The sequence below is a fragment of the Geospiza fortis genome, unplaced genomic scaffold (assembly GCF_000277835.1).
Source record: "Geospiza fortis unplaced genomic scaffold, GeoFor_1.0 scaffold1, whole genome shotgun sequence".
Taxonomy (NCBI): domain Eukaryota; kingdom Metazoa; phylum Chordata; class Aves; order Passeriformes; family Thraupidae; genus Geospiza; species Geospiza fortis.
The window spans coordinates 6,307,963-6,324,591 of record NW_005054320.1 but is presented as its reverse complement, the minus strand read 5'-3'; the positions used below and the strand labels follow the sequence as shown (position 1 = coordinate 6,324,591).

Genomic DNA, 16,629 nt, shown 5'->3' with positions numbered 1-16,629 from the left:
AAGGAGGAGTAACAAACAATTCTGCTGGTCTTTTGAGAATGGCTTTTCTCTTGGAGATTTATAGAACACTGAATGGACAGAGAATTTATTTTGAATACAAAGACCACTAAAGAAGCTGAGCCAGAAACAAGTATCAGAGCATGATGCCATGAGATAAGAGAATACAACTTTTACAGAACACATGAGATCATCATCTCTTCCTTGCCTTTTGTTTACTAATGGTCTAGAATGCTGCCCTGTGCCTAAAGCCCTGACATGTATGGATCCAGGATGCAGAGGGTGACACGTGCAGAGTGGGTCAGGACATGTGCAGAGTATGAGTGGGTGGAGAAAACTGTTTGTGTGGATACATGGAATGGATGCTTGTGGCTACAGAAATGAGTGTCTGGCACGAGTGACCACCTGCCTTCAGAGTGCATTTCTACATGCACAAATAAAGCAAGGAGGCAAGAGAGGATGCAGAGAATACAGGCAGGTGTACAGAGTGAATGAGGTAAGGGTAGATCCAAACAAGAGAAACAAAAATATTTTCTGAAGTACTTTTGTGAACCAAGATGCAAAAGAAGTAGAGAGGGCTCACTCTTTGAATTAATGGAAAACAACCCAGCTCCAAGGAGAACACTTTCATTGATTTGAATAGAAAATTGCTAATGTCTGACTTGTTTACCCAGTATTTTTTTAGTTTATTTATTAAAATGCATTAGTTCTAGCCAAAATTAATTGCATTTCCTCTTTTACTTCCTGAAGCTTGTCCTATTTCTACAGCATTATGGTAAGACTTTGGTAGCTCAGTAAAAGTATTATTATTATTATTATCATCATCCCTATTTAATAACAAATCTCACAGACATTGTCAGCTCTTACTGAACATCTGCTTAAGTCTTTCAGTTATAATGCTTTCACTTTTTTCTTTGATAGAGAGAACCTATCCATACAAATTTGAATTGTACACTGCTGGCACGCCTTTAACACAATCTAATCTGGAATAACTCCATCCAGCATCGTAATGATTAAGTCCTATCTAATGATAATTAATGATTCTGCTTAAGTGGTCATGTTTCTGAGGGACAAATACTGGACTGTAATCAGGCTGCTAAGCTGCTGGTTGGACTAACTTTAAAGTGATTATTAAAGGAGTAAAACAAAAATAATATGGTAAGAGATTATAAAAACATAGGTTACACATCTACTTCCTTTGCTTAAAAACAAGAATATTGGTTTTGTTTACCTTATTGCTGTATCCTTGCTTTTTATGTTTTGCTCCTACAGAATAGAGTACAGGGATCAAATCTGGAGGACAGTCCGCAAAATATTCTGTGCAGGTAACAGGTGACTCATGAATGTCAATAGGATATGGATTTTCAAAGATTGGAAAACTAGTTAAGGAAGACAATTTATTAGAAGCACTGTGACACACTGAGCCATAAAATATAACATATTCTTATATTAAAGTATATAACAGAATCTAAGTAAAATCACTACTAATTAAATATATATTCCCTTATTTATTCAAATTTATGTATTGTTTTTAATATCGGTAATAATATGGAGTTACTCAAATAAAGACATAAAAATTCAACAAGACAAGAATCCTACATAAATAGTCCCTAAAGCTAAAAGGGCTACCTTTATGAATGAACAAGAACTAATTTTTTTCTGACATCTCAAAATCTTATTGTACAGAAGTGACATATTTTCCAGAAGTTTCAGGTTCATGGATATGATATATACAATGAACTACAGACTACTTTTACAAGTGTGGATTTTATATTGAACATCTTAGCTTATTGGGTTGGTAGACTTCTGATTATATAATGAAAATTTGCAGTAACAGATGAGTAGATCTCAGTTTATTTCTCACTTCCATCAGTTTGAACAGCCTGATAAGGAGGAAAATCTCACTTTTCACACATTATACAATGCTATTCACAATTGTAAAACATAGGAAATTGGGTTCTGATTTCAGTTATGTCCATTTTACACTGATGAGATGATCTGAATTATTCTTCAAAGGAAGTGAGATCTGAATATGATTCACTTAACATTTTTCAATACATTGACAGCAAAATCTGTTCCTTGTTACACCAGTGTGAATGTGGATGTCCTTTACTGGTAGTGTTGGAGGCAGAACAAAAAAAAGAATTGGATTATGCTTTATATGATGTAGAGTTCCTCTTTGATAGGAACATTGATTCTGATATGAAAGAACTATTTGTCATTTAAACCAGCAACTGGATCACGAAGTAATTCTGTGGATCCATATAAAACAATGACATTATTTATTAAGATATTGAGGCTAGACATGCATAAAAGTAGTTGTTGAATCTTATTTCCAAATCACATATGTGTTCAACTATTATTTAACTTTAGTGTTGAATGAATATTTGAGGGCCGTGCTGAAGGGACTGCAGACTTAGATTTATTCCAAAGTTTAAGAACAAATATTGTTATAAGTTCCTGTTCATTAGATGAACTTAGCTCTTAAATTGGAAGTAAATATTTAGCAAGAGTTATTTCCAAGACTGAATGATTTTGGATAGTTAAATGATTTTGAATTTTATGGTAATTTACTGGACAGTTAAATACACAAATAACTTCATCTAAACCTTTATACTTACTTGGTTTGTGTCAGGTCAACGACAATGAGATCTTTTTCCAAAAGAACAGCTACAGCATAAGGTTCTTGAAATTCTGTAAGCAAGGAATCAAGTATAAAAGACATGGAGTTCTCCTATCAGCCATTTTAAGCAAGCAAGCAAGCAATATTTATATTCTTTAAACTTTCACAGTATATTAGAAGCTTTGAGGTATAAACCCTTGACATATGCACAAACCAGCCATTGCTGGAAACTAGGGCCAGAGAGGAAGTAGGAAATTACATTTGGATAGTACTGCTGGCAAACATACAAAGCAGCAGAAGAATTGGAGTATTATAGCCTGCCAGCATGATGCTATGTTGAAAGTAAAGAAGTAGAATATGAATAAGTTGTGTGTATCATTGCATTATTGAATCCAATTGTTACACAGAAAAAGTATTTTTGCTGTCCAAAAGTAATATTTCTACTGTGTACAGCTGCTCTTCAGAAGCAGATTGTGCAGGACACTTCATGATACACAATGCCCCCATTTCTGAGGTGACTCAAGGAGAATATTCCCTAGGAATCCTGTTAGTCTGCTGTTTTCAATTCAGGTAATAACATGGCCCTTCCTCCTGCACACTCTTTAGGGGATTATATGGTTTGGGTTTTTTATACAATTCTCTTTTTATTTATCAAAACTAAAGAATTAAGATGATGCTTCCCTTGATGCATAGTGTATATTCATTTACATACTTTTTATAATATACATTTTTTATAAAAAATATAAATGTGAAATTACGACTTTCTTTTCAACAGCAGCAAATCATTCCAGCACATGCAAGCTCAGAATAAACTGTTCAGATGGGTGATGCCAAAAGGACGAGTAAATGAGAGCAACTGATTCATCTTCCTTTCAGTCCTGCTATGAATGCACATTATTTTTTGCCTGTTTTTATACTTGGCTATGAATAACACAAGTTAAACCAAAATGTTTAAATATTGGTCTGTGAGCAGGGGAAGATGCTACAAGACCTAAGTACAGGGAAGTATTTGACACAGTTAAATGAAGGCCCAAAGCAACTCTGATTATGGAAAATTACATTTTTGCATTATATTGAAGGACATATACACTTTACTAAATGTTTTTGATCTGTATTTGGTTTAGCTATGTATACAAGATTTATTTACTTTTCTGCTTGAGGTGAGGGCTTAAAATGCTAAAGTTAGTTCCTTTTTGACTTACAGCTTTTCATAATTTATTTTCTAGAACTTTCTGACAACATATTTCAGAATTTGGCAGCCCCACAATATGCAACAAACATAACACTTTTTAACAGTTAAGTTCATGCTGAAGTGTAAGAACTTTTTTGCAGGTAAGTGATAGTTAATTTTTCATAATTTAACGAGCTGTAAATGATGAAAAATCTCACAAATATAAGCACCTATCTTTGATTAATAGCAGTGTTTTCTCACAGTAGCCCATGGGTTTCAATCCTATAATTGGAGATTTATGCATGCTTTATTGTCCATTCACTACTCACTTCCTACACTGAGAATGCAAACAACTTCCAGGTACTTTCAGTTATGTCGTTTTCTTGAGATGAAAACAAATATTAGGATGGAAGTCCCTGGGATGGGATTAATGTATGAGGAAAGATCCCTTTGTTTATATTTTCCATAACTGTATTTTTCCCAATAAACTCACCATTTGGATAAGGCGTTTCACAAAGAGTTAAAAAATCAACTATAGGATGATCCATTTCAAGAACTGTAATTGCTTTCCCATGCATGATTGTTAAGCTTGGTCTTCGACAAGGCTTATCATATGACAATCCACCAGAAAATACCACAAATGGTTCACTGTATTAAAAAAAACCAAGTATAAGTCTACATAGTACATACAAGTTTACATTATAGGTTTAGTATCTGCAAATATTAATAAATAGGTTTGTTAAAAGAAAGCAGGAAAAGATTCTAAAAGTACTTAAACTCCAGAATGTAACATTGAGTTAATTACAGAATTAAAAACAAACCTGTTTTTACAGGTCTTGTATTCTACTTTAAGAATTGGTTTACAAGACTCAGGTTTTTTCCCATCTCTTTGAACTTTTCCTAAGGAAAGAAAGAACATGGAAACTATTAACACATGAAATTGAATGATCAAACTAAAACATATATATTGAAACAACTGTATAAGAAACAAAAAAAAAGGAACTTTAAAGCTACAAAAGATTAGAAGTATTAGCTCCTATTTCCATAAAACACGCATTTGTCTAACTTAATTACATTTATTATGTCTTTGTGTTTTTACTGCTACATCTAAAGAACCACAGAACACACTTCAAAGACATCTATAAACCATGCGGAATTCTGAGTATGAAACTTAACTAATAATGAATGAATCAGACTTAATATATGCCTTTTTTTCTGAACACATAATGACCATAAACAGCTTCATTTTTTCCTAAGACATTTTTAGATTGACTTAATTCCTGTTGTTGACAAAACATTACATGCTTTGGAGTGTACCTAGTTGAGTGATAAAATTAAATGAAGCATACAACTGAAATTCATTAGCTCTTAGTTAATTATGGCTCAGTACTTTCTTCCAATCAGAGAAAAGTCACTTGCAAACTAAAAAAAAGCCATTTTGAGTTTGTTGCTTTGGTAAGTCTGTGCTTGCTTTTGACAACAGCCTGACTGGAGGATATAGTGTAGATCCAGACTTTTCTCAGAGGTGCTATCATAGGAGATAAAGAACATAAGCTGTGTCATGGAAAATTCTGGTTAGATATTAACAAAAAAATTGTGCCATACGGGTCATTAAATACCAAAAGATACTGCCAAAAGAGGTTGTGCAATTTTTTGCTGGAAGTGTTCAAGTGCCCAATGTCCTGAGTTAACTCATCAAATCAGGCCTGTTTTGATCTGGTCATCTGACTGGCTGAGAGTTCCCTTCTGGCATTATAGAATTATATGACTAAAAATGATAAAACAGAAGTAAATTAAGAAAATGCTAAATCCTTTTGGGCCTACTTAGATCTTCACTTATTCTCCTTCCTCCCTCTCTACCCATTCCAATTTCTCAGTAAAGTAAATGTATATGTATACATTTACAATGGTGTCAGAACTTTTAAAAAAACCTAATTTGTAGGAAGCAATTTTTTATAAAGCCTTACACATAAAGACATCTTTTACTATGGCTCCTTTAAATTCTTCATTGCAGTTCTTTGGGAAGCCTTGTACCATCCCCACAACAAACACCACAATATCTTCTACAAAACACATTAATTTGTTGAAAATTACACATAAAAGTACAAACTATAAAAGAAAGAAAGAGTCCGAGGGCCTCACAGACCAGCAGTAGACTCTTAAAAGGAATTGGATAAGACATTAGAGTAAACTAAATAAGAAATAGGTATTTATGACACCAATTACAAGAAAAAGTTGGATCTAAGTTACTGATTTTACAATAATTTGCAGCTACTTTGTGGATCAAAATATTTATGCAAAAAGCAACATCTGGGCTACAAGGAAAAATTAAATAAACATACATATTTGCAAGCAGCATTGAGAACACTGTTTTGCTTCTTAGTTACACATTTTAACTATCAGAATTACCGTGTGGAATTGTGGTCTGGAATGGTCTGTTAGGGCTTTTCAGATTCCACAGGGTCAAGCTGCCATCAGAGTGACTACACATGAACTGCTTCCCTTCATGATGCCAAGCAACAGAATGAATAGCCTACAGAAATGAAAGAAGAACTTGAGACTGAAATGGAATGTAGTGTTTACACCAATGGTATTTTCAGGTATGACTTCAGATTATATTGTTCTAATGGTATATCAAGAGTTGGACGGTTCCTGTTTGTCTGAAGTCCATTACCATCCCTTTTTAGCAAGAGATAGCTGTAATACACATTTCATCATAAAGGCTAATGTAACACAGTAATGTAAGAAACCCTGTACTGAATCAGGCCAAAATTGAAGGAAAAGGGTATTAAGGTAAAAATGTAAGAACAAGGGTCATACAATGCAGTTGTAATATGTCTGATAGCTCTCCTTAGAAGTATTTAATCTGCTAAATTTACGGGTAATTCTGTGAAAAAAATCTTTACAGGTATCACACACAGAGTCTTCCCCAGAGGAAGTAAAACGTTGTTCTTGGATAATTTCCACATGCATTCTCACATACTTCAGATGCAGAACAAGTCCACAGAAATCTGGGATATTTAATGTCAAAACCAAAACACTAAAAAATCCAGGGCTGTTTCACTGATATAGAAAATTACCAAAACAATGATGCAAGATAGTTTCGGAAGAGATAGTGAGTCAGAGGAGAGGAATATCACACTCCTTTGTGTATGCTACAAGAACTACATGATGAATGTTACGTACACCGTTCTTAGTATTTTGTGCATAATTAGTGGAACTGAAAATATCCATAGTTACATCAAACTATTGGAAAGGATAATGGGGTAAGTCCTTCAATTTCCCTGATATGTGCTGGAAACTAACAAAAGCCATATTCTGACAAAACATTCACTCTGTACCACAGTTCCTCACACACTCCTCACAAAAGCACAAACTCACAGAATTCTGCTTTCTAGAAATGTTCACTGCTAAATACCAAAAAACACAATATACTTTTATGTAAATGTAAAAAACAGAGATCTATTTTTGAATGCAACTTAATAAATTTCCAGGGTTTTTTTCTACATAGGAAATGCTAAGGCCTTGCATGCACTTAAAATTGCATAGAGACATTTACCTGATTAATTCAAATGACTTAACATCATGACTGGGTATTCATAAGTCAGCATTGCAGCTGTTCATATTAATTTTGCTTAAGTGCTACTGGTCAGTATTTAAAACTCCCTGTTGGTTTTCCTCTTTTAATCATTATATTGATTGTTATGGTTGGTTACAGCTCATGGTCTGGAGAGAGTATCAGAAGAAATCAACCAAAGGGCCATGACCCTTTACCAAAGCTTTACTCAGCTCCTGGGTCTGGACAGCAGAGCCATAAATGAGATTGCATTAAGATGATCCAGATGTTTTAACAGGAATCCAACATGCCTTGTATATCAATGCTTGATTAACACTAAACTACTAAAATAGTAATGTCAAAAAGGATGCAAAGAATAGAGCTGAAAAAAACGGATCTCTAGGTATTTATTTTTTGGTAACATAATGGGTATCACCCAAACTTCTATCTTCCAGAAAGGGAGTTGGTACATGATTCCTCCTAAATAACCAGAAGAAACTGAACTATAACTGCAGTAACAAAAGACAACTCAGAAAGATGGTTCATGCAGAGTCCAGTGTTGCTGCCCTCAGGTAGAATAACCTTAGTTCTGTGGGGAGCACTGCTTCACTTACACTGAAGGCATGTCTATCCTCATGCAAATTAATTCTGACATGAGCTCATTCATGCTTGCTATCATGCCAAATTTGAATCTGGTTTTGATGTGTTGTCACACTTAGAAACATTTCACATAGTTACAGTCACTGACTGTGTCTGAGCAGGAGCTAGCAACTAGCTAAAAACTGTACTGAGCTGCTTGTTAAACTGCCTCTCTGTGACCAGATGCCACCTGCCAGCAAAAAACTCCCATGGAGGGGAGTTGAGGTGGGATGATCCTGGCACAGCCAGATGTCATAGCAGCAACTCAAACTGACCTGTTACACTTTGCCACAAAATGGGCAAGAAAAACAGAAATGCTTTTGGAGGTCTCAGCTGCAAGTCACGAGTAATTCTGAAAGATGGTCCTGAACAAATCCTGAATTTTCTCTCTGCTAGATTATGTCTAGCATTCAGATCCACTTCTTTAGCATCCACACACAAAAGGAGCAGTTATTTGCTTTGAACAGGAGTTCCTCATGGTGGGTGGCTCATGTGAATGTTCACCCAGTGTAAGCACACAAAGCGTCTCACTCCAGATCAGGTATGTTTCTCCTTCTGCAATACCCACAGCGGTTGTGAATTGTTTACACATTCCATCTTCTCTCATATTCAGCATGTACTAAAATTAAGCATGCCTAACACCATTTCAGTTCCTTCCCAACCACAAACCTTCACCACTGAGGGTCTTTAGTACCCCTTTAAACCATATTTTGGAATGAGCAATGCTTGTCTCATCTTACTGTTTGAATGCTAAAAATCCTTTGTGTTCATAATACTTACTGCAGGGCCATTACAGCAAGGGCCACATCCAATTTGATACTTCCATAGTGGCACAGTGCTAGACAAAGGTAGGGAGTTGTCATTGGCAAATGCCTCTGAGAACTCTGCATCTTCATTTTGGGATGAGTTCCAGTGAAAGATGACAACTGCTTCAGTCAGCTCTGAATGGGGGTTAATGCAAACTTCTAAAGTTTGCACAGGAAAATGGCTGGATTTTGGGTTTGCCAACTATCAGTAACAACTTGAGAACCATTTGAAAGATCTATCTTGTTTATGTACTGTCTTTTTATACCACTTGATGGAAATAAATTTTTGCAGGAAATTATAGAAGAGCTTGGAAGGAAAGCCTTTTATAGAAGGCATTGTGTAGGAGCATTGATTGGAAGGGCCTCAATATCTCACGCGTATCACCACTGAGAAGATGAAAATCATAATGATAGCAAGAAAAGTGAGGGTGAATTAATTTAATTCAGAACTCATGCAAAGAGGCACTTTGGTACTCAATGAAGACACAGAACTTACAGGAATTTATCTGAGACTTAACAGATAGCCTGCAACTGGAACTGTTCTGGCTCAGTGCCAGAGAGATTGGTCAGACATCATGGGGCACAGAGGCCTTCCATCAGTCCAGAGAGCATGGTGAAGGGGAGCAGGAATAATGACTTCTGGACTGTGATCTTTGGTGGCCAACCCATAAGATGAGCCTTAGGCTTGACAATTTGGGTTGCTGCTAAATACCAAGTGGCACATGTAATCCAGGATTTTAAAAAGATCCCTTTTTAGTGGCTCCCTAAGGGTAGTGGCTTCCCTGAGGGAATTCTAGCAGGTCTGGAACATTATGAACATGGAGCCTGAAAGTCTGGAATAAAGTAAAATTGCTAGTCACACAATCCTTTTAAAAACAAAATAAGAATCTTGCAATTATTTCAGTATGTAAGAAACTAGAACAAGTTGCACAAAGTGGAGTAATGACATAGCAAATAACCACTGAGGAAGAAAGCATGGGACTGATTAAAAGGCAAAAAAAAGTTCCTGAGAACAGTATTGAAAAAGTGGAACAACTAAATTCTAAATTGTATGAGGAATTTTCAACATCCACCCACTCTGTCTCAAAATGAAAAAAAAAAGGGGAATCAGCAATAAGAAGATCCTGCTTCATGTAGTCTCATTCTGAGTACAAGAGAGGACAGCGAGCAAACAGGCATCCCCACCCTCCCCTTCCTGAGGAGATCTGTAAAAGGAAGAAGTTGTTCAGCCTTAAGTAAAGAAGGGGTGCAATTTCACAAGTATTTGCACAAGCAGACTGTCACTGAGAGACAATTCAGTGGGCATGTCTTGAGGCTTAAGTGCTGGCCTGTTCAAACTTGTCCTTTGGAGCATTTGCTATGTTGATGCTCAGAAACATAACCTTGAAGCCCAGAGTAGCTTTAATGTGTCTCTGACAGCAGGTCTGAAAGAATACAAAATCCATATGTATACAGATTGCTTTTTAGAGGGGAAATAAATGTGTATACACTCCTTATACATAGCAAGATGAAGATATGAAGAAGGAAACATAGCTACAGGAAACCAATTAGTGCCTGGATCACTTTAAAGAAAATGTCCTTTTCTACCTTCAGCTGTAGTTGCATTCACATTCATCCATGGGGAACTTTAGAGGACTGGCCGAACAAAGAATATTCTTTCCTAGGGCTAGTGCTAAAATCATAATAACTAGGAATATATCTATTTCTCAAGCAGCTTGCTTATTGATACAAAAACTGCATCTGTGGTTAACACAGGCTGCTTACAAATGACAAGAGACAATTGTGTGATAACTATGACAATATAATTTTGAAAACTGTTTCATAAGATCTTAAATACTAGGCAATATCAATAGCTGCACAAGGCAATTCATCTTCCAATATAATGAATGTTCCAGACATACCCAGTAGAGATTATTATGTAATTCCTATTGTACCTATATCTCAGGTCAGCTCATTGAACTCTGTTCAACTGAGGATCCCCACAGAGAAGTTGATGAACTTGTCAGGATCAAGGGGAGGACATTCTGTGTCACATACTCTCATGAGAGCCTAAAGCATCAGAACTAGAGATTTCAGACTTTGATTTCTATTGTCAGTAATTTGCCCAAAAAGCATAGCACACACAGTATTTCCAGAACCAGCAATGCCTTTAGATAAACATCCATCTGCTTGGTAAGACATATGGCAAACTGCTGAATAATGGCTTTGCTGAATTAATGGAAATTGCTTACCTCATCGTAATAAGCTCTCAGATCGGCTCTTTTAGATCTTAAGTCCCAGAACACGATGGTCCCATTTTCATAGCCTATCAACAGCTGCAGGAGGGAAAAAAAAACACACTTACATTTTCTGATTCTAAAGGTACATATAAATATTGAGAAACATAAAAAGAAATAACAAAGTGATGGCCAAGATTGTAATTTGCCCTACACATAATACCTTGCTTTCAAATTATCTTTCAGTATAAATTACTACAGATTGCCAACAATTTAAGATCTGACATGGAAAAAAAAAAGGCCTTTATACACCTTTTATTCCCCTGGATGATTATGCACCTGGACAGTCTTCTCAATTGCATATCTGCTGAAAACCAAAGATGGTAGCATGTTCCTACAAGGTCTTAGCTTCCCTGGCCCTTGTTGAAGAAAAAAACTTTGATACTTAAGATACCACCTAAATAACTTGAAACTAAGGGAGTCACCAGATTAAACTCTCATTCAGCTACTTATATTCCTTTTATTTATGTATGCTATTGCTTCAAAACATTCTGAAGACCTCCTCCAGCAGAGAATAAATTGCTTCCTTTCCTAATAATTAAAAAGAAATTAACTTATATGTCAATTTTTACTTCTTATAGAATTGGGAGTTCATATCATCATGCACACCAGAGAAATACCAGCAAAGATTTCTGAAAAGATGAAAGAGAAGGAAAACAATAGTCAGGAGAAAAATAAGAATGAACACAATCATATCTCCTTGTCTCCACAGAGAAGAAGTGAAATATTGATCTGGTACTGTAGAGTTACTCTTCATTTGAACACAATTAATTTCAGATCTAATGGACAAGATGATGTCTAGCTTATTTAGGTGTCCTGGAAAGTGTTTCCCATAGAATCTGTCTTAAGAACCTGTTCTGGACATGAAGACTAGAAATGGCTAAACTGGCAGACTCACATTTCTGTGATAGCTCAGTTATTCATCATCTGTAAACAGATATATCAGAGAATGCAGGCAAGGATTTATAGTTTCTATATAAAGAATCTGTGAAGAATAATGACAAGACAATCTCTTAGCTGGAGAAACCTCAACAGCACCTTTGCTATCACTCACTTTAGCTTGCATGAGTCCTAATTTGGCTGGGCTGCTAAACAAAACATCACCTTCTTCCCAAGTATAACTGATACTGCTACAAAAGAGCCTGGGAATACTCTAGTTCTACTGGATATGGTTATTTTCATTGACAGGAGAGTATTCCTTTTGTGGAATCTCCTAGGTAATATGGAAATTATTTACAGCTAATATATTTAATACCTGAATATGAACAATAACTACTTATGCTCCTGAAAAATTGTTCTCCTGAAAAAAATTCAAACTGCCCTGGAAAAATTCCAGAATATTTAGCATTTTTGCTCTGGATGGCTCCATATGGGGTTTTGTGTCAAGAGTCAGAAAGTATGCAGCTAACTGGATAGCTCTTGTGTCGGGATGCCATATGGTATTCTGGGATAATAGGCTGCCATTGAGAGAGTGAACAAGGAGGGTCTTACTGCAGCTGCTTGCACTGTTGGTATAGCAATCCCAAATGGAAGCTATTTGTATATCCAGGAGTTAGTGATGCTCATAGCAGTTCACTTGAGTAGGTGCAGGTCTGTGCTGTGTTGTGCTGCACACAGCACTTGGCTTTCAGGCCTGCACATATTTCTTGGCCACAGGGTAAAAACTTAACTGCTGTTTCTAAAGGACCTTTGTAGGCCTCTCCCACTTGATGAAGGTAAGGTGCCTTTATCTTACTGTGAGGCAGTATGTCTCATGTGAACATCCTTTTGCTTGACAGCAGAAATGGATATGGTGCTTTATAAAAAAAATCTTTGGAGATCTCCAAGGACCAAAATGCTGGCAAGAGCCTCTTCAGAGAGGTTGGTGCCATGCCCTTATTGGAGGTTCATCCCATGCTACACAGCTTGGGCTTCCCACCCTCCTTTTTGTATTCACTCCAATAAATAGTATTTTAGTAAGTTATGGAGTCTGAGTGCCCTCCTTACTGTCATCACAACAAGCACTTGCACCTGTGCATTACAGCTGGGTACCAAACCAGTCACACTCAGTTTGTATCTACTAATATTCTTTTCACCTCAGCTTTTGTACAAATATATTCAGAAAAGGGAAGGAATTGAAAAGCATTTAGTATGTGGCCCTGTTTCTTAATAAGCCTTTCTTCCCTGGGGAAGCAGGCTCGCCTTTTGATTTTTATCCCTCTCTTTTGCAAAAATATCATGCTCCAGGTAATTACTAAAAGGTTAAATACCTTTTATCAGAGGCTGCATTTCACCTGAACTATTGCTAAAATGCTTAATGTGCAACTGCAATAAAGAATTGCAAGTTACAAAGTATAATTTCAGGGAAGAAAATGAAAGGCAAAGAGATTTGCTGCATAGTCAGGAATGTCTCTTTTTGTTCAGACAGTAATCACGCTGCTTTAGTACTAACACTGTGGTACAGCACTAAAGCCACAACTCCAGCTTGCGTGAATGGGATTAGTCTAATTACCAGGATATTTGTGATGCTCTGGATTCTGACCTGTCTGAACCATAGGAAAATCAAACATTCCCACTCCTCTCAGTCATAGTGATCTGGGAGATTTATAAGGCAAGCTCTATTTCTGTAATAGAAGTAAAAATGCAAAACATCCATAAACGAAGAGGAAAACCTAGACAAATAAAAACAGTATCTGTAAAAAGAGTCAAGGATGGAAAAAACTCCCAAGATTTATCTTGCCTTTCATGGCACCTCATTTAATTACTCATGCTTAATCAAGTTACAAAAAAAACCCCAGAGCATGGGACAGGACTTGGAGAGAGAAGTCCTGGCAAGATCTTCCTTGTTTAGTGGAGTTGTTTCACATTTTGACTTAAATCGTTCTTCATCAAATGCTTTTGATGATGGGAGGAAATTTCTTTTTTACAGTTGACTAATTACATTCTGGTACATGACAGCAAGCCCCTTCCTTGTCCTGGTAACACAAAACAGCTGAAGAAAAAATCACAAACAAACAAGCCTGCCAAACAGGCTTGTTGTTTTAGGCATTATTAGATCTCAGAACTCAGAGATAGGAAGTTTAGCCCACCAGCTAATTGTAAATAACATTAAACCTTTTCCTATTAAGCTTTCTCCGTTTGCTGGGAAACTGCAGATTGTTGCAGTTAATGTATTTTCCTTTGTCAGCAAGAAAAATCATGTTTGCTACAGATCTGCCACTTATAAATGTCTGTGCACTCCAGTCTGTCCCTAATGTACACTTATTAATTGATTTGGCAGACACAGTTATATTTCATGAACTTAATCACTTGGTCCCCAAATTGTTCTTCAGTGACACATTAAATGCCTAAATTCTCTTTAATGTTTGTCTTCCAGCCATAGCTTGTTAGATTCATAAAAGAGACTTGTCTCCAAAGCTTACCTAGATAGCTTGCCTGGAAGCCACTCTGGAGAAGTTTTGAATGGCAGAAGTCATCTTGAACTGCATTCACTCTTTTGGCACAAGGAACCCCATCACCAGTCAATGAAATAAATTGGAACTTTTAGGAATTCAAAGGATCTTAATGAAAAAGGTGAAGATACAGCCACAGAACAAACCTCCCTGGCTTTCAAACAGAGCTCTTATGATTGTCCTAGATTTTGAAAGGTCTGACTATGTTTTAGGACTCTAAACCACTCAGTGTTCATAGGAGAAATACTTATTTACTTCAGCGAAACAGTCCCAGGTCTGTAACCAACTTCGTAATACCCCAGAGAAGGCTATACCACTGGACTCTTGGCAAAGTACTTGTAGAGTAATACTCTTGTAGAGTACAAGAACATCTGCATTTTCAGTAATGATTATGACTGAATCATTTAGTTCCTGAAACATATGCAAAGAACACTTCTATCTGCTGCCTATCATGACGTGATGTGTGGAGTCTGACTCCTGCCTCCAATACATTTTGGTGGTCTGTGGTTAGCTTGGAGCTGTGGAGATTAGCAAAGTAGGTGGAACTATCATCAAACAGCTCTTTTATCTAAGAATAACTCTGCTAAATTAAAGAAAAAATCTACCTATGATGGTATCTTGTATTGAAATGGCCAAGAGCAAATACTAAATAATATGGAAAGAAGACAAGTGTTTGCAATATTCTCACATATTGTCTCAGTCTAAGTAATTCTCTCATTCAAGTATAGCCTTCTCCTCAACTACACCTGGCCTTGTTTAACCTCATCTTTAAGAACTGAAAGAAATTTTAGGAGAATTCAGCAAATCTCATCAGTTACCCTCACATACATTTCTTTTGTGCTAACTTTTCTAGTCTTCCTTATGATCAGTGCATTTTCAGCACACACAATAGCATTTGGAAAAAGTTTCATAGGTTCTACCCATTGCACATTTGAAGAAGTACTTAATTGTCTTGTTTGGAGCCTGATCTGTCAGCTTCATTTGGCATCCTTTTAGTTTTTGCATTGAAAGACACTATGAGCTGTTTCCATCCTCTTAATATCAACTGTGATTTTTTCAAACTTGGAATCACAATCAGGTGTTTTCCATAGTGAATTTTCCTGTCTCACTAAGTTGTCTCTCATATAGAAAACCCAGTCCCTTCTCTGAATTTCTGTAAGCATTAAGTTCATTTTAGACACAGAAGGACAAATATTATACTCAGTAATCAGCGGGCAGGTGAACAATGCATTTCTTTAATAGCTTTGTTTTGTTCTCTATTCTTCTCTGCATAATGCCTAATTTTGATTTGCTTCATTGTTCACTACTGAGCACTGAGCTGACTGACATTTCCATTGAACTATCAATCATCACTCAAAGCTCTTGATACCAAACAGGAATCATCAGCTCACACCCATTGTTTCATATGAAAAGTGAGAAATATTTTGTCCTACATGTACCACTTGTCATAATTTACACTGCACATACTTAAAAAGACAGTATTTAACCTGCCATTTTACTGCTGAGTTTCTCAGCTTCCTAAAGTCCAGCAGGTGACATCACTGCTTAATCTATTTTCTAGGCTATTTATGACCATGTTGAACAGAAAAAGTCCCAGGAGCTGCTTTTTTCCCTATTTTTTCCTCATTCTAAATAATGATTGATTTATTCTGCATTCTTTAACTACAGTTTAATGAGACTAAGTTGAAAAATGTAGTTTAATTTATTTCTCCACTGTTATTTTTTTTAACTTAGAATTGTCTATTGATTTAATGCTTGGATTTTCTCTTACACCTGTGTACCTTTTACTGATATCTTCCTGTAAACACTACCAATTCTACATTCTGTAAAACTGCAAGTATTGTGTTAGTATCAATTAATTCTTTACACCATTCTCAACCTATCAAGGATATAAAGAGCTGCATTGAGATGGTTTTAGTATACCTTACATTTTCAACTACTTCTCTCCATAATTTTCAATGGTTGCTTTTCATAGGCATTTGTCTGCATTTGCTGTTGTTCTTTGAATGCTAGTACTTCATCAGTGCCCAGATGGCTCCCATGTGCCCTCTGAGCAAGAAGCATTTGTATCCCCAAGCCAGTTCTCTTTTAACTCTCTTGTCTGGGTCCTTTTCATCTTCTCCCTTTCTG

General features: G+C 36.3%; 1 protein-coding gene across 3 annotated transcripts in view; it reads right to left on the bottom strand.

The window, feature by feature from the left end:
• STXBP5L (syntaxin binding protein 5 like) overlaps positions 1-16,629 on the bottom strand; it is a 184,176-nt gene that overhangs the window by 65,588 nt on the left and 101,959 nt on the right. For all 3 annotated transcript variants that reach the window (XM_031056622.1, XM_005420578.2, XM_014306851.2), the window contains exons 7-12: positions 11,024-11,107; positions 6,201-6,324; positions 4,613-4,691; positions 4,285-4,439; positions 2,619-2,691; positions 1,229-1,376 (exon numbers count right to left, since the gene is read on the bottom strand). In XM_031056622.1, the coding sequence (XP_030912482.1) occupies positions 1,229-1,376; positions 2,619-2,691; positions 4,285-4,439; positions 4,613-4,691; positions 6,201-6,324; positions 11,024-11,107 (663 nt within the window). The remainder of the gene's footprint in view (positions 1-1,228; positions 1,377-2,618; positions 2,692-4,284; positions 4,440-4,612; positions 4,692-6,200; positions 6,325-11,023; positions 11,108-16,629) is intronic.